The 22,956-nt window shown below is 44.7% G+C and overlaps 2 protein-coding genes and 1 pseudogene across 3 annotated transcripts in view; 2 read left to right on the top strand and 1 right to left on the bottom strand.

The window, feature by feature from the left end:
• LOC130521653 (NLR family CARD domain-containing protein 3-like) overlaps window positions 1–22,956 on the bottom strand; it is a 195,463-nt gene that overhangs the window by 17,376 nt on the left and 155,131 nt on the right. The gene's annotated exons all lie outside the window — the stretch shown is intronic.
• On the top strand, window positions 9,807–12,196 carry LOC130517950 (nucleolar RNA helicase 2-like; annotated as a pseudogene).
• On the top strand, window positions 12,516–22,567 carry LOC130521651 (nucleolar RNA helicase 2-like). Its single transcript, XM_057025373.1, is given in 17 exon segments — window positions 12,516–12,648; window positions 13,483–13,570; window positions 13,573–13,691; window positions 13,801–13,953; window positions 14,315–14,387; window positions 14,541–14,719; window positions 14,823–14,940; window positions 15,135–15,320; window positions 15,445–15,590; window positions 19,180–19,329; window positions 19,528–19,689; window positions 19,814–19,933; window positions 20,010–20,083; window positions 20,239–20,398; window positions 20,493–20,627; window positions 20,816–20,860; window positions 21,736–22,567. Coding segments are annotated over 17 exon segments (2,220 nt in total). The 5' UTR covers window positions 12,516–12,564; the 3' UTR covers window positions 21,964–22,567.

Below are 22,956 nucleotides of genomic sequence, written 5' to 3'. Positions count from 1 at the left end.
CTGCGTGTGAAAAGATCCACAGCGTCGCTGCACGGCTGCAGACCAAGCACCCTGAGGCCCTCCTGATCATCTCTGGAGACTTCAACCATGTGACCCTGGACTCCACACTGGCTGCTCTCCACCAGGTTATTGACTGCCCCACAAGAAACAACAGGACGATCGACCTACTGTACACCAACGTCAAGGAGGCATACAGAGTCATCGCTCTCCCCCCACTGGGCAAGTCGGACCACAACCTGGTGTACGTGCAGCCCCAGTACACCCCACTGGTCCAAAGGCAGGCAGCCTCCACACGCTCCCTCAGGAGATGGACTCCTGCAGCAGAGGAGGCTCTGAAGGACTGCTTCAACATCACGGACTGGGATGTACTGCTTGGGGGAACATGAAGAGGACATAGATGGGATGACCGACCGTCTCACAGACTACCTCAACTTCTGTGTAGATGTGGTTGTCCCCACCAAGACTGTACAGTGTTATCCTAACAATAAGCCATGGGTAACACAGGAAGTCAAGGATGTCCTCAATAAGAAGAAAAAGGCCTTCAGAAATAAAGACAGGGAGGAGATGAAAGAAGCGCAGAGGGAGGTGAAACGCTGCTTGAAGGAGGCGAAGAACATCTACAGGAAGAAGGTGGAGAAGAAGCTGGCTGATAACAACATGCGGGACGTCTGGGAAGGTGTCAGGACCATCACTGGTCACAAAGCCAAGACCAGCACGGAAGGGGGAGGAGTGGAGAGGGCAAACGACTTGAACCAATTCTTCAACAGGTTCAGTCAGCCCACTCCACTCCAATCCTCTGCCCCCCACCTCAGCAGCCCAGCTCCCCTCCAACCCTCCCCCCCCTCCCCAGCAGCCGAACTCCCCTCTACCCCCCCTCCCTCCAACCAGCCACCCACCACAACTTTCCCCGACCCCGCCTCCCCTCCTCCCTCTCCACCTCCCCTCCCTCTGCTGACCTCCCTCTCCCACCCTTCCACCTTCTACCACCCCCATCCCCTGCTCTCACCATCTCCACATCCTCCCTGCATCCCCCTGCTCTCACCATCCCCACATCCTCCCTGCTTCACGGCTGACCAGGTGAGGGGAGAACTGAGGAAGCTCCGGCCCCGAAAAGCAGCTGGACCGGATAGAGTCTGCCCCCGGCTCCTCAAGACCTGCGCTGCTGAACTCGGGGAGCCGCTACAACGGGTCTTCAACCTCAGCCTGGAGCTGGGGAAAGTGCCCACCTTATGGAAGACGTCCTGCATCATTCCTGTCCCCAAGAAGAACAGACCGAGTGAGCTGAACGACTTCCGGCCGGTGGCACTCACCTCACATCTGATGAAGACTCTGGAGCGGCTCTTCCTCAACCTCCTCAGGCCCCAGGTGCAGCACGCTGAGGACTCCCTACAGTTCGCCTACCGGGACAAGGTCGGTGTAGAGGACGCCATCATCTACCTGCTGCACCGAGTCCACTCGCATCTGGACAAGGGGAGTGGCACAGCGAGAATCCTCTTTTTGGATTTCTCGAGTGCCTTCAATACGATCCAGCCCTTGTCCTACAGGACAAGCTTCTACAGATGCGAGTGGACCCCTTCCTGGTTGCTTGGATCTCCAGCTACCTCACCGACAGGCCGCAGTTCGTCAGGATGAAGGACATCACGTCTGACACTGTGGTCAGCAGCATCGGGGCTCCACAGGGGACTGTGCTGTCCCCCATCCTCTTCACTCTGTACACCTCGGACTTCTGTTACAACTCTGAAATGTGTCACATTCAGAAGTTCGCTGATGACACAGCCATCGTTGGGTGTATCAGAGACGACCAAGAGGAGGAGTACCGGTGCCTGGTGAGGGACTTTGTTGCCTGGTGCCACAACAACGGCCTGCAGCTCAACACCTCCAAAACTAAAGAACTGGTCATTGACTTTGGGAGGGACCGACCGAGACCTAGACCAGTTCAGATAGGAACGGAGGAGGTGGAGGGCGTGCAGACCTATAAATATCTTGGGCTGTGGCTGGACAACAGGCTGGACTGGACAAGCAACACGAGGCAGCTGTATAAGAAGACCCAGAGCAGGATGTACTTCCTGAGGAGACTCAGATCGTTCAACATCTGCAGGAAACTCCTCTGGATGTTCTATCAGTCTGTGGTCGCCAGCGTCCTGTCCTACGCTGTGGTCTGCTGGGGGGGGAGCGCAACAAAAGCAGACCTCTCCAGGCTGGAGAAGCTGATCAGGCGGGCCGGCTCGGTGGTGGGGATGAAGCTGGAACCTCTGGCGACAGTGGCAGAGAGGAGAACTATTGACAAGCTGCGGAGCATCATGGACAATGTCCGCCACCCTCTGCACACTGTCATCCACAGCCAGAGAAGCCTGATCAGCCAGAGGCTGCGCCTCCCCAAGTTCAGGACCAACTGACTGGGGAACTCATTCATCCCCCGAGCCATCAGGCTGTTCAACTCATCACTGGGGGGGAGGAGGGCCAACAGGAGAACCGGAACATTTTTATAGTTTTATATTTATATTGTTATATTCATATTCTATTTTTAATTTATTCTATTTTATTTTATTTCTTATTTTCTTATATTCTATTATCTTTAATAGGTTTGATGGGGGGAATGGTGGTGGGAATTTTGTAGATGCTGTAGATCTCTGGAGATGCTAATTTCCCTGGTGGACACCCCCTAAAGGGATCAATAAAGTTATCTTGAATCTTGAATCTTGAAAAACTTAGAAGTTTATAAACTCTGTAATTTTTTGCGGCTCCAGACACATTTTTTTGGGAGAGGGGTGGGCAAAGTGGCTCTTTTGATAAAAAAGGTTGCCGACCCCTGCTCCAGACAAATTGATAATACAGTGGGACCTCTACTTACGAACGTCTCTACATGCGAATTGTTCAGGTTACAAAGCGTCTCAACGAGAAAATATTTCCTCTTGTTACGAAAGATTTTCAGGATACGAAGGTCAAAAATACACCGCTGCTACTCGCAGCTCACAGAGTTTAGCGAACACAAAATTGCTTGTAGCTGCTCTGCCATTGGCTATCGCCTAGCATCTTCCTGTAATCCCATTGTTTAGGAGGGACGTCAATATGTACAAGTTTGTGTGTTTCCCAGCGTCTTCTTCGTTTCACTTTTATTTATTGTGGGTGTTCACATGTTTGTCCATTAGATGGCGCTGTTACCACAAGTGTTAACGTTTGTTGCTAGTAATGACGGCTAATGTAAGATTAGCCTGTAATAAGGTTCATTTTGTTCCTGGAGATGCCTTGCTCTGAATTCCTACATTTATTGTGCGGTAATCTAATTGTAACATGTATTTGTTACATGTTTTGATGCATTTTTATGATTTATAAAAAAAAATTGACAAATTATGTCCGAATTTTTGGGAGCTTGGAACGGATTAGGGCATTTACATGGAAAACGCGTCTCTACTTACGTAATTTTCAGGTTACAAAGCAACTTCTGGAACGAATTAAATTCGTAAGTAGATGTCCCACTGTACACTGCTCAAAAAAATTGGAGGAACACAGAAATCAGAATCTAGCAACCTATCAGTCAAACTTCTGGGATATTGATCTGTTCAGTTAAATAGCAGAGGGGGTTGTTAATCAGTTTCTGCTGCTTTGTTGTTAATGAAATCAACACCAGGAGCATCAGAGGGGCAACAATGAGACGGCCCCCAAAACAGGAATGGCTTTCTAGGTTGAGGCCACTGACACTTTTTTCCCTCCTCATCTCTTTTGGCTGATTTTTATTGACTGACTTTCTGCTGCTGTAGTTCTTCCATTCCATTCCATTTGGCTTGGATCAACATCTCTGTTGATAGCATGGTGCGGGCCTGGATGCTACAGAGGTTGCACAGTCTCAAGAGCATGGAGGAGATTCCAGGAGACAGGTAGTTACTCCAGGAGAGCTAGACAGGTCCATAGAAGGTCCTTAAACCCTCAGCAGGATCGGTATCTGCTCCTTTGTGCAGGGAGGAACAGGATGAGCACTGCCAGAGCCCTACAAAATGACCTCCAGCAGGCAACTGATGTGAATGTTTCTGACCAGACAATCAGAAACAGGCTCCAGGAGGGTGGCCCGACGGCCCGGCGTCCTGTAGTGGGCCCTGTGCTCACTGCCCGGCACCATAGAGCTCGATAGGCATTTGCCATAGACCACCAGACTTGGTCACTACGCCACTGGTGGCCTGTGCTCTTTACTGATGAGAGCAGGTCCAACCTGAGCACATGCAACAGATGTGAAAGGTTCTGGAGATGCGGTGGAGAACGTTATGCTGCCCAACATCATTCAGCAGGACCGGTTAGGTGGTGGGTCAGTGGTGGTCTGGGGAGGCATATCCCTGGAAGGACGCACAGACCTCTGCAGGTTAGATAATGGCACCCTGACTGCTATTAGGTGGACCCACTGTCAGAACCTACGCTGCTGCAGTGGGACCTGGGTTCCTCCTGGGTTCCTCCTGGTCCTAACCCTCACCCTCATGTGGCTAGAGTATGCAGGCAGTTCCTGGAGGATGAAGGAATTGATACCATTGACTGGCCCCACGTTTACCTGACCTAAACCCAATAGAACACCTCTGGGACCTTATGTTTAGGTCCATCCAGGTTGATCCTCAGCCTGTCCAGGGTCTCAGTGATGCCCTGGTCCAGATCTGGGAGGAGATCCCACAGGACACCATTCGTGGTCTCATTAGGAGCCCCGATGTTGTCAAGCATGCGTACGAGCAGGTGGGGGCCACACAAACTCCTGAGAATCATTGTGAATCAGAGAATCAGAAGCAGGTTTATTGCCATTGTTCATGTAATACACAGTATTACACAAACTAGGAATGTGTCATGGTGTGACGCTGCGACAATCAACATAAAGAAGACCACACTAGAATAAGTTAAATAAAATAAAATAAGACAAAATAAGATAAGACATATATACATTATATACATAAATAGTAGGTGGTAAGAGGTATGTGGTAAGAAATAGTGCAGGTCCAAGCAGGAGTAATGTATTGCTCGTGAGTCCGACTGGCTGCTGTACATGGTGCTTAAGTGATAAGTCACTTGGTGTTCAGCAGCCTGATGGCAGAGGGGAAGAAGCTGTTCATGTAGCGGGAGGTTTTGGTCCGAATGGACCGTAGTCTCCTGCCTGAGGGGAGGGGGGAAAACAGTCCGTGACCAGGGTGGGAAGGGTCGGCCGTGATCCGACCTGCACACCTCCGGGTCCTGGAGATATACAGGTCCTGGATGGATGGAAGCCTGCAGCCGATCACCTTCTCGGCAGCGCGCACGACGCGCTGCAGCCTCAGTCTGTCCCTGGCGGTGGCACCAGCATACCACACGGTGATGGAGGAGGTGAGGATGGACTCGATGATGGCCGTATAAAACTGCGCCAACATCCTGGGAGGCAGTTTGAGCTTCCTCAGCTTCCGTAAGAAGAACATCCTTTGCTGGGCCTTCTTGATGAGGGAGCTGATGTTCGGCTCCCACTTAAGGTCCCGGGTGATGGTGGTGCCCAGGAAGCGGAAGGAGTCCGCGATGGTGATGGGGGAGTCCATGAGGGCAAGGGGGGGCAAAGGGGCTGTGACTTTCCTGAAGTCCACAATCATCTCCACTGTCTTCTGAGCGTTCAGCTGCAGGTTGTTGTGTCCGCACCAGGACACCAGTCGAGCCACCTCCCTCCTGTAGGCAGTCTCGTCGCCGTTGGAGATGAGCCCGATGAGGGTGGTGTCATCCGCAAACTTGATCAGCTTGACAGACTGGTGGCTTGAGGTGCAGCAGTTAGTGTACAGGGAGAAGAGCAGGGGGGAAAGTACACAGCCCTGGGGTGATCCGGTGCTGATGGTGACGGAGTCCGAGACAGTCTTCCCCAGCCGCACATGCTGCCTCCGGTCCGTCAGGAAGTGAGTGATCCACCTGCAGAGGGAGTCAGGCACACTAAGCTGGGACAGCTTGTCCTGTAGCAGAGCGGGGCGGATGGTGTTGAACGCAGAGCTGAAGTCCACCAACAGGATCCTGGCGTAGGTTCCCGGGGAGTCCAGATGCTGCAGGATGGAGTGAAGGGCCAGGTTGACCGCGTCGTCCACAGATCTGTTGGCTCTGTAGGCGAACTGCAGTGGATCCAGGAGGGGGGTGGTGATGGACTTGAGGTGTGGCAGGATCAGGCGCTCTAAGGACTTCATGACTACAGAGGTGAGCGCCACAGGTCTGTAGTCGTTAAGCCCAGTGATCCGTGGCTTCTTGGGGACAGGGACGATGGTTGAGGTTTTGAGGCAGGCTGGCACCTGGCACGACTCCAGGGAGGAGTTGAAGATGTCTGTGAAGACAGGAGTCAGCTCCTCTGCGCAGTGCCTCAGGGTGGAGGGAGACACGCCGTCCGGGCCAGGGGCCTTGCGCGGGTTCAACCTGGCGAACTGCCTGCGCACATCCTGCTCACTGATGGTGAATGAAGGGGGGGAGGAGGGGGGAACTGGTGGTAAGTGATGGGGGGGGGACTGATGGTGAGTGGAGGGGGGGAGGAGGAGGGGACTGCCTTTGATGGAGTGAGGTCCATGGGGGCAGTGGCGCTGGGGGGGGGGGAGGTGTTGGGCATAGTGGAGGGACAGGCTCTGACAAAGGGCTTTGTCGTCCTGACCCTTTGAAGCCTGAGGCCTGTAGTCGGTGATCTGCCTCAGGCCTCTCCACACAGAAGCAGAGTCGTTAGCAGTAAACTGCTGCTGAAGTTTCTCAGAATACACAGATTTAGCTCTCCTCAGTTCCCTGCTAAACCGGTATTTGGCCTCTGTAGCAGTCTCTGTCTCCACTTTTCAGCGCTGCTTCCTTTTCTTTCCTGATCTGTCTGAGTCTCGGAGTGAACCAGGGCTTGTCGTTGGAATAACTCACCCTAGTGCGCGTTGGTAGAATGCGCTCCTCACAAAAGTGGATATATGAGGTCACAGTGTCCGTGTACTCATCCAGATCATGTGTGGCCCCTTTAAACATGTCCCAGTCAGTTGTGTCCAAGCACGTGCGCAGCTCCTCCACAGCCTCACTGGTCCATCTCTTCGTGGTTCTCACGGATGGCTTTGTTAGTTTCAGTTTCTGTCTGTATGTGGGGATCAGGTGGACCATCACGTGATCAGACAGTCCTAGTGCAGCACGGGGGACAGCCCGATACGCATCCTTCACTGTGGTGTAACAGTGATCCAGCGTGTTCTCTGCTCTGGTGGGGCATTTGATAAACTGTTTGTACCAGGGGAGCTCGTAACTCAGGTTGCTCTGATTAAAGTCGCCAAGCACGATAACCAGAGCGTCGGGATAGGTCCGCTCCACTTGTTGGATACAGTCCGCGAGCGTGCGCTGAGCCTCGCGCACGTCCGCGTCTGGCGAGATGTAAACAGAGGCCAGAATGAATGAAGCGAACTCACGCGGAGAATAGAAGGGTCTGCAGTTGATGAAGAGGTATTCCACAGCAGGAGAACAGTGCTGGGAGATCCCAGTCACATCAGTGCACCAGTCGCTGCTGATGTAGAAGCAGACTCCACCGCCTGCTCTCTCACCAGACAGCGCCAGGTCGCGGTCGGCACGGAACAGCTGGAATCCCCCGAGGAGGAACAGCTGGAACCCCCCGAGGAGGAGCAGCTGGAATCCCTCGAGGAGGAGCAGCTGGAATCCCCCGAGGAGGAGCAGCTGGAATCCCCCGAGGAAGAACAGCTGGAATCCCCCGAGGAGGAACAGCTGGAATCCCCCGAGGAGGAGCGCGCTGTCCGGTGTCTCTTTCCTGAACCAGGTTTCAGTGAAGCAGAGAACACACGAGGTGGAGAAATCTTTGATCCGCATCAGCAACTTCAGCTCGTCCATTTTGTTCCAAAGTGAGTTGGCGTTGGACAGAAAGATCCCAGGCAGCGCCGTGCGCGAGCCTCTCCTGCGTAGTCTCGCCAGGGCACCGGCCCGTCTTCCTCTCCTCCGCCGTCTCACCTTTTGGGCCAAAAAGTAAACCAGGTCGGCTGCAGGAGCCAGGAAAACTGGAAGTAAGTCCGTGGGGGTGAGAGTCCTGATGTTTAGTAGCTCTTCACGGGTGTAAGAGCAGGCAGACACACAATTAACAAACAAAAACTGTGAGTTGCTACAGTGACATTTTGGCCAAATGGACCCGTCTGCTGCACCATTTCTGGTGTGTCTTTGACCCCCCCCTTCCCCCCCTCTATAGGGGGATCATTTTCATTTCTATCAAATTATGTAGCATCATTTTGTTACTAATACATCACCTACTTTTTATCAGGAAAGATATTCAAGATCAATCCCCCCGTTTAGATCTGATGTGTTTTCGAAGTGTTCCTCTAATTTTTTTAGCGCATATATATGTTATATTTTGTTGACTTGGCTAAGTAGCTTAACTAACTACTTAACTTAGCAGCCAGGTAATCCACTTAGCTATGTAGCCAACTACAATAAAATTAGCTAACTAAAGTGGAATATGTCAACAGCTAACTAGCTAATTTAAATAACTTGTAACTTTCTGACAAGTGCCCTACTCACTCTCAAGGTAACCTAAATATAATCCTATTTTTTCTAAGGAAAGTCAGAACAATTGAAAAATAATACATGTATTAGATGCACAAAAGGGCACTGTCACGTGTAACCGCAAAGGCTGATGGGATAATTACTGGGTTAGGGTGCATTAGTTGCACACTCAGGCTGTCCGAAAACCACACACTCGTTCCCTATTCACTGGTCAATTTAAACTTATCGTTCAGACACTACAGCGCACGTAAAATGACGCTATGGTGTCGCATACTAATTACGACCACAGTCTACGGTAAAAGTGGCCAGGTCCATTGAATTATTTTAACCCATCCGAAACAATACATTCAGCAGTCGTTTTTTGGAAATGCAATATTTTACCCTATAAAATAAAATATTAATGTCAATAATAATAATAAAATAACAATTACTTATTACAATAATTAGTGTGTGATTCTCAAGTATTATTCCGCTGTAGTAATAAAGCAATTTTTCATCAAGAAATAGATCCAGAGCTACTTTTCATCTTATCAAACATTCTTTTACTGAGATCCCGTTGCCTGGTGAGGAACAGATGATTCCGAAAAAACAGTTTCAATTGTAAGTGAAGGGGGGGAAACAATGATGGTTGATTTATTTTTTATTTTTTTTTAACATATTTACGTTGTAATATTTTAAGATGATCATATTGGACCCCTACTGAAAACAGTTGTAAACTACACATTGATTTCTTATTTCCCAAAATTTTCATATAATATACCAAACAGCACAGTTAAAAAATGTTTCATTTTATTATATAAAGTTAATTATAGGATAAAATATTGCATTTTCATAAAATGACCGCTGAATGTATTTCTGATGGGTTAAAATAATTAAATGGACCTGGCCACTTTTCCCGGCGACCGGTTCGTAATTATTATGCGACACCATGACGTCACTTTACGTGCGCCGTAAATGACGCCGTTGTCTGAATACTAACTTTAAATTGAGTGCACTACGTAGTGCACTCAATCGGTGTCCCCTATGTAGTGAGTAGTGAACAGGGAACGAGGGTGTGGAGTCGGAAACAGCGACTGTCCCCTATGTAGTGAGTAGTGAACAGGGAACGAGTCTGTGGTTTCGGAAACAGCCAATGTTTATTGGCAATTGTCCCTGCTCGCCATCCGTATATAGTAGGGCGAACGTACCCAGGAAAAAGGCGGAGACCCGTCTCGCGCACGAGGCGTTCCTTTTCCTCCGTATGCCGGAGAGGTAGTTGTGTACACGTTGTCGGGTTCCAACCGAGGAGACAAATGCCGTCAAAAGTATTCTTTGAAACAGAAGATCAAGTCATGGAAGAAGTTGTGGACATAGCCGCGGACGTCAAAACTCCGAAGGTGAGAAAAGTGAGTCGTGTCGCCCGGAATCTAAAACGAACCGTGACTAAAGCTATGTCCTGCCCGCTCCATGTTTAACAACATGTGGCTCAAAATGCTAAATAGGCTAACCCTAGTGTGCGATAGGTTTAGTCTAACTGTCGTTAGATATATATATGTGTGTGTATATATTTAATTTCACAAAGGTCTAAATCAGTATAGTTCCAATTTCAACCGTTGACCTGTTTCATCGGTAAAACCACGTTAGCACAGATTTACAACAATGATAATGTCTGGCTACCAGATCACGTGGCACAGCCTCGTGTTAAAGGGCCGACGTAACGTGGATGTGCGTCAAGACAAGTGACGGCGCTTTATCCAAAAAATCTTTAGAGTTATGAAATGTGATTCTATATGTACAAAAATGTCTTTCCTACTTACCTCATCATATTGTCAATGTTTTTTTTAAAAAAAATATACAAGTGTACGATGCAAAAAACGGAAACATTTATTTAAAACGTAATGTCAAAATAAGACTTCACCATTTTTATTTAAGGTTTAATATATCTGTCATGTTCTTGTTAACTTCTGGGGCCATATGTGTCTATATAGTGTTTTATTTGTCAAAATATTCTCTATTTTGTATTTAATTGTTTTTTTTAATTTGAAAAAAATAGCTACCAGTTTACATTTGTATGTGCTTGTTTGATGCAACACACAGCTGTGTGTAAAACGTCATAACAATGTAAACCTGACATGTGGCGGTGGCCACTTACTGTCTACACACCAATTAAATTTCATTAGTTCTTTGGTCTAACTGAAACATTTTTGAATTATTTTGCTGAATTAATCCAGAACAAGAGCAAAGATGGCATGAAGCTGAAGAAGAAACAGAAGACCAAGGAACAAATGGAGCAGGAGGACCAAGACTGTGAACCACCAGCAGCCAAAAAAAGAAAAAAAACGACAAGGTGACAGTGGACCAAGAGAATGACCACACAGACGTGGATGGGAACAGTAGTGTTGAAACATCACCAAAGAAGAACAATGGAGAAAACACAGAGGTATTTTTTTTTCCTTTTACATTTTTAAACTTAATCTCAGACTTATGCCTTCGTGTCACAGCCACTTTCATATACCTTGTAAAATTGTCAACACTTTTATCTTTGTAATAGAAGAATACACAAAAGCAAAAGAAAACAGTATCGGCAGAAGCAACGAATGGGCTTTCTAATGGAAAGACCCCCTTTGAGACGCCATCCCAGACACCATCCCAGTCACCATCCCAGTCGAGTGAAGAATCAGCCAGTGACAGTGAGAAGGAAATGGTAAGAAGCTTAAATATTTTTGTTAAATTTACTGCATAGACAAACCTCAACCTTGTGCTATCTAAAAGGGTTTAGAGTACTTGGGGTCATTAAGCCTTTATGTACTCAATCATAAATATTGACATAAGAGCATATTGGTGTTCTTATTTTCAAAATACAAAATCAATGACAAAAAATTCAAACCTTAATAGATTAGGATGTCCTGAAAACATGCGGGCCTTAATCTCTGCATCTCTTTAAACTGTAAAGTGCCAAATGATGACTTGCTTGATTTATTCTGTTAAATTGGATCATAATGTTGTGATACTTTGGGCAGATTACAGTCACAAATGTAAAACTAATAGGATTATTTATTTAAAAGGAGACACCAGAGCAGAGAGAAGGAGCCTTTTCCAACTTTAGAATCTCCCCAGTTACAATCAACAAACTCAAAGGTGAATATGAAAGTGACATCTTTACATTGAATGCAGTATATTACTGTTTCAAATGACCCTTGTTGCAGTTAAAGAACGACAGAATGACAACAACATTGCTTCATGTTTTGATTGTCCCTTTTTGGTTCTGCTGTCTGTCTTTCTCTTTCTCAGCTCGGGGAGTCTCCTACCTGTTTGACATTCAGGTAAAGACATTTGACTCCGTGTATGATGGCGAGGATGTAATTGCCCAGGCCCGAACAGGAACAGGGAAGACATTCTCCTTTGCCATTCCTTTAGTGGAGAAACTCCAGAGAGATTCAGCAGGGCCCGCCCGAGGCCGGGCCCCAAAGGTACAGGCACATGCACAATTCCATTCACAAAGAACAGATTCTTTGCATCAGCCTGTCAGATTAGGTTTTGGTGTGATGGAAACTTTATTCCTGTATCTGTAGGTCCTGGTCTTAACTCCAACTAGAGAGCTGGCCATCCAGGTCGCCAAAGACTTCAAAGACATCATCAAGAAATTGAGTATAGTTTGCTTCTATGGCGGCACCTCGTACATGCCCCAGAGTGAGTTAAAATAAAAATGCTTAGACGATAAAAATCATTTGTTTAAAATAAGGACAAATGCTTATTTTTACGTGCGCCGTAAATGACGCCGTTGTCTGAATACTAACTTTAAATTGAGTGCACTACGTAGTGCACTCAATCGGTGTCCCCTATGTAGTGAGTAGTGAACAGGGAACGAGGGTGTGGAGTCGGAAACAGCGACTGTCCCCTATGTAGTGAGTAGTGAACAGGGAACGAGTCTGTGGTTTCGGAAACAGCCAATGTTTATTGGCAATTGTCCCTGCTCGCCATCCGTATATAGTAGGGCGAACGTACCCAGGAAAAAGGCGGAGACCCGTCTCGCGCACGAGGCGTTCCTTTTCCTCCGTATGCCGGAGAGGTAGTTGTGTACACGTTGTCGGGTTCCAACCGAGGAGACAAATGCCGTCAAAAGTATTCTTTGAAACAGAAGATCAAGTCATGGAAGAAGTTGTGGACATAGCCGCGGACGTCAAAACTCCGAAGGTGAGAAAAGTGAGTCGTGTCGCCCGGAATCTAAAACGAACCGTGACTAAAGCTATGTCCTGCCCGCTCCATGTTTAACAACATGTGGCTCAAAATGCTAAGTAGGCTAACCCTAGTGTGCGATAGGTTTAGTCTAACTGTCGTTAGATATATATATGTGTGTGTATATATTTAATTTCACAAAGGTCTAAATCAGTATAGTTCCAATTTCAACCGTTGACCTGTTTCATCGGTAAAACCACGTTAGCACAGATTTACAACAATGATAATGTCTGGCTACCAGATCACGTGGCACAGCCTCGTGTTAAAGGGCCGACGTAACGTGGATGTGCGTCAAGACAAGTGACGGCGCTTTATCCAAAAAATCTTTAGAGTTATGAAATGTGATTCTATATGTACAAAAATGTCTTTCCTACTTACCTCATCATATTGTCAATGTTTTTTTTAAAAAAAATATACAAGTGTACGATGCAAAAAACGGAAACATTTATTTAAAACGTAATGTCAAAATAAGACTTCACCATTTTTATTTAAGGTTTAATATATCTGTCATGTTCTTGTTAACTTCTGGGGCCATATGTGTCTATATAGTGTTTTATTTGTCAAAATATTCTCTATTTTGTATTTAATTGTTTTTTTTAATTTGAAAAAAATAGCTACCAGTTTACATTTGTATGTGCTTGTTTGATGCAACACACAGCTGTGTGTAAAACGTCATAACAATGTAAACCTGACATGTGGCGGTGGCCACTTACTGTCTACACACCAATTAAATTTCATTAGTTCTTTGGTCTAACTGAAACATTTTTGAATTATTTTGCTGAATTAATCCAGAACAAGAGCAAAGATGGCATGAAGCTGAAGAAGAAACAGAAGACCAAGGAACAAATGGAGCAGGAGGACCAAGACTGTGAACCACCAGCAGCCAAAAAAAGAAAAAAAACGACAAGGTGACAGTGGACCAAGAGAATGACCACACAGACATGGATGGGAACAGTAGTGTTGAAACATCACCAAAGAAGAACAATGGAGAAAACACAGAGGTATTTTTTTTTCCTTTTACATTTTTAAACTTAATCTCAGACTTATGCCTTCGTGTCACAGCCACTTTCATATACCTTGTAAAATTGTCAACACTTTTCTTTGTAATAGAAGAATACACAAAAGCAAAAGAAAACAGTATCGGCAGAAGCAACGAATGGGCTTTCTAATGGAAAGACCCCCTTTGAGACGCCATCCCAGACACCATCCCAGTCACCATCCCAGTCGAGTGAAGAATCAGCCAGTGACAGTGAGAAGGAAATGGTAAGAAGCTTAAATATTTTTGTTAAATTTACTGCATAGACAAACCTCAACCTTGTGCTATCTAAAAGGGTTTAGAGTACTTGGGGTCATTAAGCCTTTATGTACTCAATCATAAATATTGACATAAGAGCATATTGGTGTTCTTATTTTCAAAATACAAAATCAATGACAAAAAATTCAAACCTTAATAGATTAGGATGTCCTGAAAACATGTGGGCCTTAATCTCTGCATCTCTTTAAACTGTGAAGTGCCAAATGATGACTTGCTTGATTTATTCTGTTAAATTGGATCATAATGTTATGATACTTTGGGCAGATTACAGTCACAAATGTAAAACTAATAGGATTATTTATTTAAAAGGAGACACCAGAGCAGAGAGAAGGAGCCTTTTCCAACTTTAGAATCTCCCCAGTTACAATCAACAAACTCAAAGGTGAATATGAAAGTGACATCTTTACATTGAATGCAGTATATTACTGTTTCAAATGACCCTTGTTGCAGTTAAAGAACGACAGAATGACAACAACATTGCTTCATGTTTTGATTGTCCCTTTTTGGTTCTGCTGTCTGTCTTTCTCTTTCTCAGCTCGGGGAGTCTCCTACCTGTTTGACATTCAGGTAAAGACATTTGACTCCGTGTATGATGGCGAGGATGTAATTGCCCAGGCCCGAACAGGAACAGGGAAGACATTCTCCTTTGCCATTCCTTTAGTGGAGAAACTCCAGAGAGATTCAGCAGGGCCCGCCCGAGGCCGGGCCCCAAAGGTACAGACACATGCACAATTCCATTTCACAAAGAACAGATTCTTTGCATCAGCCTGTCAGATTAGGTTTTGGTGTGATGGAAACTTTATTCCTGTATCTGTAGGTCCTGGTCTTAACTCCAACTAGAGAGCTGGCCATCCAGGTCGCCAAAGACTTCAAAGACATCATCAAGAAATTGAGTATAGTTTGCTTCTATGGCGGCACCTCGTACATGCCCCAGAGTGAGTTAAAATAAAAATGCTTAGACGATAAAAATCATTTGTTTAAAATAAGGACAAATGCTTATTTTTAAGTTTATTCTGCGCTAAGGTTTTAAGCAACACTACATAAGCTTATCATATGTCTTTCCTGTGATAATAAATCTCTACATGCTGATGTTGGGAGATGCTCTGACCTCTTTCTACTTTCTGCGTAGTTGATGCAATCCGCAATGGAATTGACATCTTGGTCGGAACTCCTGGGCGCATCAAAGACCACCTTCAAAATAATAAATTGGACCTCTCTAAACTGAAACATGTGGTTCTGGATGAAGTAGATCAAATGTTGGACATGGGATTTGCAGAACAGGTGGAAGAGATTTTGGCTTCATCCTATAAGAAAGGTAAATTTAATGTACTGTATTTGGCCCTATCATAAATAATGTGTGCAGTTTGTACTGTCATACTCAATGTTGCATTGATCTGTGAGGAAAATGAAGATTTTTCTTTGTACATGCTATTATGTAGATGCTGATACCAATCCACAGACGCTGCTGTTTTCAGCCACATGTCCACCCTGGGTTTATGATGTGGCCAAGAAATACATGAGGCCAAAGTGTAAGCATGTTGATTTGATTGGCAAGAAAACACAGAAAGCTGCAACAACTGTCGAGGTAGGTGTGTGTGAGCATGTGTGGGTTGGGATGTAGGGGTAGGTGTGTGTTTGTTCATGTAGTGAGGATTACTAGTACGTGAGATAATGTGGATGTAAGAGTATAACTGTGAAGGACATGGAGACGCAACAAATATTTGATGAATGTGTTTGAGGCTCTAGCTCAAAATCTTGAACAATTTTGAAATTCTGCCCTACACAATTTTAGGTCTCAAAAAGAGGATGTGTGTTGGCAAAGAGGTGTTTGACCACTCTACACAAGAGAAAATATCATTATTGCAACTTTCCCTCAATACTCCCATCGTCCTGCTTCTTAAGGAACATTTTCATCAAGCTCAGAAAACCTGCCATACTTCCTTCTGAACAGCAGCATTTAAAATGATGCCGTGGTTGGCTTTTGACTTTGATGCAGCATTTCTGATATTGATGTGAGAACAGTTGGAGAGTTTAAAATATAATTTTTAATAGGCCAGTGTCCCCTTGAGTTGCTCCCAGGCTGCTGATTTCCCTGCCAATCATGTTTGCGAAGGAGACTCATATTGTGAACTCTCTCTCATACACTGCTATATTCATGGCAGTCATGCTATCATACATGGCTGTACTCGTCTGCTGCTATAGTCTCACATACCCAGCTATATGCTCTCATACGCTGCTATATTCTGTTGCATACATGGCTATACTCGTCTGCTGCTATAGTCTCACATACCAGCTATATGCTCTCATACGCTGCTGTATTCTGTTGCATACATGGCTATACTCGTCTGCTGCTATAGTCTCACATACCAGCTATATGCTCTCATACGCTGCTATATTCTGTTGCATACATGGCTGTACTCATCTGCTGCTATAGTCTCACATACCCAGCTATATGCTCTCATACGCTGCTATATTCTGTTGCATACATGGCTATACTCGTCTGCTGCTATAGTCTCACATACCAGCTATATGCTCTCATACGCTGCTATATTCTGTTGCATACATGGCTATACTCGTCTGCTGCTATAGTCTCACATACCAGCTATATGCTCTCATACGCTGCTGTATTCTGTTGCATACATGGCTATACTCGTCTGCTGCTATAGTCTCACATACCAGCTATATGCTCTCATACGCTGCTATATTCTGTTGCATACATGGCTGTACTCGTCTGCTGCTATAGTCTCACATACCCAGCTATATGCTCTCATACGCTGCTATATTCTGTTGCATACATGGCTATACTCGTCTGCTGCTATAGTCTCACATACCAGCTATATGCTCTCATACGCTGCTGTTTTCTGTTGCATACATGGCTATACTCGTCTGCTGCTATAGTCTCACATACCCAGCTATATGCTCTCATACGCTGCTATATTCTGTTGCATACATGGCTGTACTTGTCTGCTGCTATAGTCTCACATACCCAGCTATATGCTCTCTCATACACTGCTATACACTCTCATGTGCCCATGTAAAAGTAGTTTAAAAATGAGTGTATGTGTGAGCATAGTGGCGTATATGCAAGATTATGATGGTGTGTTTAGGACAAAGTATGAATTGTTCCCTTGGCGGCACTCGTACAATTGTGAAGGCTGGGAAGCATCTTTTCTGCATGCAAATATGAATTGGGATGGTTTAAGCAGTGTGTCTTCAGTGTTGTGAGAAAAAGGGTTTAAATTAATGGCAATTGCTAAATCTGTTGTCAAATATCTCCGTCAGGAAAGGCCAACACATTAATATGTAGTAAAAATGGAAGCATTTATCATCGTCAACCAAAGTGGAAATGTAAGGACTCATTAAAAATCTGCCAGTTGAATAATGGACACATCTCTCCCCGCCTGTCATTTCTCCTGTAGCACTGGCCATAGCGTGCCACTGGTCCCAGCGTGCCGCTGTGATAGGTGACGTGATCCAGGTGTACAGCGGCAGCCACGGCAGAACCATTGTCTTCTGTGAAACAAAGAAGGAAGCCAATGAACTCTCCATGAATGCATCAATTAAACAGGTGCAAGCAAACATTTGTAAAAAAGATGACAGGATTTGAAATAAATGTAATGTATAAAAATGTGTTGCCCATTGGGTTGTTGTAATATTGGAAATTAAGGATATTTATTTGTCTTTCAAACATGTTTTCAACACTTTTACTCTTGTTGGAAATGTGAAACATTGGCCAATGTTTGCTTTTTGGCCCTTGTGTCTTCAGAGTACCCAGTCCCTCCATGGAGACATCCCTCAGAAACAGAGAGAGACCACACTGAAAGGCTTCAGGAATGGCTCTTTTGAGGTTCTGGTGGCCACCAATGTGGCAGCTCGTGGTTTGGACATCCCAGAAGTTGATCTGGTGGTCCAGTGTTCTCCACCAAAGGTCTGACATGTTCTCAGAAATGATAAGATATGAAAAATACTCCTTGTATGTTGTGTAATTACATTTTTAGATTTTGTAAGGGAAAATTTGAATTCCCTAAAAATGTTTGTTTGGATACTCTCAGGATGTGGAGTCTTACATCCATCGCTCAGGTCGTACAGGCCGAGCAGGTAGGACTGGAGTCTGCATCTGTTTCTACCAGAGGAAAGAGGAGGACCAGCTCCGCTATGTGGAAAACAAAGCTGTATGTCTCCTTTTGGTTCCTGTTGGATGTATAGGATATAGTGCAGTTACAGTAGGTAACTGAACTTTCATTGCAGGGCATCACTTTCAGACGTGTTGGTGTTCCCACTGCCAATGACATCATCAAGTCATCAAGCAAAGATGCCGTCAGGTATCGGTTATAAAGTTTGATACCTGAATATTGTTTCAAACTTTGGGCCTTTTCAGCCACATTGATTGGTTAATATTGTCTCATATGGTGGTGCCAGATTGTGTATGTGTTGGAAAATATCTGATATTAAACACATTGATGCCATTTGTTTTCAGGTTTCTGGACTCTATTCCGGTTGCAGCTATTGGTTACTTTCGAGCATCAGCTGAGAAGCTGATTGAAGAAAGGGGAGCAGTCGACGCTCTCGCTGCTGCTCTGGCTCATATCTCTGGAGCGACAGCCCTCGAGCAGAGATCGCTGCTCAACTCTGATGCAGTAAGTCTCCTTATAAGCCTGCAACAATGAAACATAAGCACTTCTGGTCTCAATGTGCCAGTACATTTCACATGACTTGTTTGGTTGTATGCAGGGTTACACCACTCTGCAGTTGACGTGTTCTCTGGAGATGCATAATATAGGGTGCCCATGTAAAAGTAGTTTAAAAATGAGTGTATGTGTGAGCATAGTGGCGTATATGCAAGATTATGATGGTGTGTTTAGGACAAAGTATGAATTGTTCCCTTGGCGGCACTCGTACAATTGTGAAGGCTGGGAAGCATCTTTTCTGCATGCAAATATGAATTGGGATGGTTTAAGCAGTGTGTCTTCAGTGTTGTGAGAAAAAGGGTTTAAATTAATGGCAATTGCTAAATCTGTTGTCAAATATCTCCGTCAGGAAAGGCCAACACATTAATATGTAGTAAAAATGGAAGCATTTATCATCGTCAACCAAAGTGGAAATGTAAGGACTCATTAAAAATCTGCCAGTTGAATAATGGACACATCTCTCCCCGCCTGTCATTTCTCCTGTAGCACCTGGCCATAGCGTGCCACTGGTCCCAGCGTGCCGCTGTGATAGGTGACGTGATCCAGGTGTACAGCGGCAGCCACGGCAGAACCATTGTCTTCTGTGAAACAAAGAAGGAAGCCAATGAACTCTCCATGAATGCATCAATTAAACAGGTGCAAGCAAACATTTGTAAAAAAGATGACAGGATTTGAAATAAATGTAATGTATAAAAATGTGTTGCCCATTGGGTTGTTGTAATATTGGAAATTAAGGATATTTATTTGTCTTTCAAACATGTTTTCAACACTTTTACTCTTGTTGGAAATGTGAAACGTTGGCCAATGTTTGCTTTTTGGCCCTTGCGTCTTCAGAGTACCCAGTCCCTCCATGGAGACATCCCTCAGAAACAGAGAGAGACCACACTGAAAGGCTTCAGGAATGGCTCTTTTGAGGTTCTGGTGGCCACCAATGTGGCAGCTCGTGGTTTGGACATCCCAGAAGTTGATCTGGTGGTCCAGTGTTCTCCACCAAAGGTCTGACATGTTCTCAGAAATGATAAGATATGAAAAATACTCCTTGTATGTTGTGTAATTACATTTTTAGATTTTGTAAGGGAAAATTTGAATTCCCTAAAAATGTTTGTTTGGATACTCTCAGGATGTGGAGTCTTACATCCATCGCTCAGGTCGTACAGGCCGAGCAGGTAGGACTGGAGTCTGCATCTGTTTCTACCAGAGGAAAGAGGAGGACCAGCTCCGCTATGTGGAAAACAAAGCTGTATGTCTCCTTTTGGTTCCTGTTGGATGTATAGGATATAGTGCAGTTACAGTAGGTAACTGAACTTTCATTGCAGGGCATCACTTTCAGACGTGTTGGTGTTCCCACTGCCAATGACATCATCAAGTCATCAAGCAAAGATGCCGTCAGGTATCGGTTATAAAGTTTGATACCTGAATATTGTTTCAAACTTTGGGCCTTTTCAGCCACATTGATTGGTTAATATTGTCTCATATGGTGGTGCCAGATTGTGTATGTGTTGGAAAATATCTGATATTAAACACATTGATGCCATTTGTTTTCAGGTTTCTGGACTCTATTCCGGTTGCAGCTATTGGTTACTTTCGAGCATCAGCTGAGAAGCTGATTGAAGAAAGGGGAGCAGTCGACGCTCTCGCTGCTGCTCTGGCTCATATCTCTGGAGCGACAGCCCTCGAGCAGAGATCGCTGCTCAACTCTGATGCAGTAAGTCTCCTTATAAGCCTGCAACAATGAAACATAAGCACTTCTGGTCTCAATGTGCCAGTACATTTCACATGACTTGTTTGGTTGTATGCAGGGTTACACCACTCTGCAGTTGACGTGTTCTCTGGAGATGCATAATATAGGGTACGCATGGAAAAGCCTGAAAGAGCAGCTTGGAGAGGAGATAGAAACCCACATTCACAGGATGACGTTCCTTAAAGGCAGAATGGTATGTGTATGCATGTTCAGTACACATTATCTTTTCGATTCAAATTAATCACACCTGAATTGACATCATTAATGAAAATCTGATTAATTGATAACATTTCAATGTGACAAAAATTACTTTTCTATAAATATATTGTTATTGATTGACTTGTAATAACTTTAAAATCATGTTTTATTTATTTAATGTAGGGAGTTTGTTTTGATGTTCCTGCCGACAAAGTCAAGGAAATTCAGGTAAAATGAAGAAAATACCGTAAATTCCACACTATAGAACGCACCTTGACTATAAGGCGTGACACCCAAATTTCATAAAACTTATGGAAAAAAGATACACACATAGCCACACCTGACTACAAACCAAAGGTGGCCATTTTGAGATCTGAAAGGTACACAGAAAGATTATTTTAAATGTTGAGTTACTAAACACAGCAATAACACACACAGCTTACAGCAGTAAAAATGGATAACCATTTTCTTTTTTCCAAATAGTGCCGCAACACAGCAGTAAAATGACATTACGCTTAAAAAAAAGCCTACCAGCTGTTGATTGCTGGCCTATAACTTAAAAGCTGCTTAATAGGCATTTCTTTGGGTGTTATCAATGACACAGGTGTGTACATGAAGCGCAAAAAGACTGTTAAACACAATTAAACCATGTCTTTTGTGAGTGCGTTACAGCATCTCTTCAATGGTCTTGCTCTGCTCGAGCGCCCTCTGGTGGGCGAAAACATTCATTCAAATTCGGGAATGCCGCAGTGCTCTATAAGCCGCAGGAATCACAGTGTTGGCGGAAAAAAATAGTGGCTTATAGTCCGATATTTACAGTAGATCTTTGCTCAAACAAAAGGTTTCTATGAACACAAAGTTTAGACCTTCCTTCAGAATTACTGAAGCATGACTTGTATGGTGAACTGTAAATATGAGCAGCAGCTGCACTGCAACATTGATCATTTAGAGAGAAGGCAAAAATATTAAATACCGGTACAGTTTAGCACATTTACATATTTCCTAAGATTTGGGGAGAGCAGATTCCCTTCACCGACTGGACTATTTGTGGGTTGCAAGGCGACTCTTAAACGTGACTCACATTCTTCTTGATTCTTTTGCAGGAGAATTGGAAGGATGGCCGCCGGTGGCAACTGACTGTTGCCACAGAGCTCCCTGAACTGGAGGTAAAAGAGTTCACTAATGGTTTTGGAAGAGGTGGAGGAGGAAGAGGAGGACGAGGAGGACGTGGCGGTTTCAGAGGCGGAAGAGGACGAAGTTTTGGGGGCTTCAGGAATGGAAACAACAGAGGGGGGCAGAGACGCAGTTTCAGTCAGGCATTTGATTATTAAAGTGCCTGTGTGGACTGACTGACTGACTGCTTTCCTGATTGCCTGCCTGCCAATCATCTGGCAGTGATTTCTATTGGCTCTCGGGATGATGATTCATGTGCGAATGGGGGGGGGGGGACTCCAGCATATTACACAATCTGAAGTTTGCAGACATTCAGAGGTTTACACTGAATAGAATGCTCCATTTCCATTTGTGTGTATTTTGATGCCACAGCTTTGCCACATCTTTATGTAGCTCTGTCAAACATTGATCAGTCGGCCTCCATTAGGATCAGAGTAGTTGGAATGTGGCTCTAAAGTGTAGCTCCAGTGTTTGGGGAGGTGTGACAGGGTTAGGGTTGCAACACCAGAGGCACCATTCTGACTAAAAGACCCCCCACTACACCACCGAGCTCCACTCGATATTCCTGGTGTGGGCAGAGGGGCTGTGTGAATGGTGATAAATTGGGTGGTGTTCTGTTATCTGCTGCTGAGTATTGGAATATGCCTCAGTCGAAACGTCTCCCCAAACTTACATTGGATGATTGCTTAGCAATTGCCCCCATTTAATATTTCTGTGTACTGTTTCCATTCATATGAATGACATTAAAAAGGGTCATCTGAATTTGTTTTTAATGTGTCGAATTAGCATGTCAGGAACTGGAGAAACATACAATCTATGACAAGAAACCACTGCACTATCACCAAAAGTTGAGGAATTATGTTTTTGAAAAAAGAACTGCATATGGACAAAACTAAACAGCTGACTTTGAGTATCAAATGATGCATGTAGCCTTTAAGTGATTTAATTAAATCACGTTTCTGATTTCCTTATATAAAGCACTTTGTCTTTACAGTTCATACATGTATTTATGGGAAAAAATACAATCTTAAAATTAAAATACTTAAAACGTTAAAAATACACAAAACGTTAAAGTAAAATTTAAAAATGGGAGACACCATCTGTTTATGTGCCAAAAAAAACCCACAAGACATTTAAAATATCAAATGTTT

This window comes from Takifugu flavidus, chromosome 2 (genome assembly GCF_003711565.1).
Source record: "Takifugu flavidus isolate HTHZ2018 chromosome 2, ASM371156v2, whole genome shotgun sequence".
Taxonomy (NCBI): domain Eukaryota; kingdom Metazoa; phylum Chordata; class Actinopteri; order Tetraodontiformes; family Tetraodontidae; genus Takifugu; species Takifugu flavidus.
Note: the sequence above shows the minus strand (reverse complement) of the source record. Positions and strands in the feature narration are given on the sequence as shown.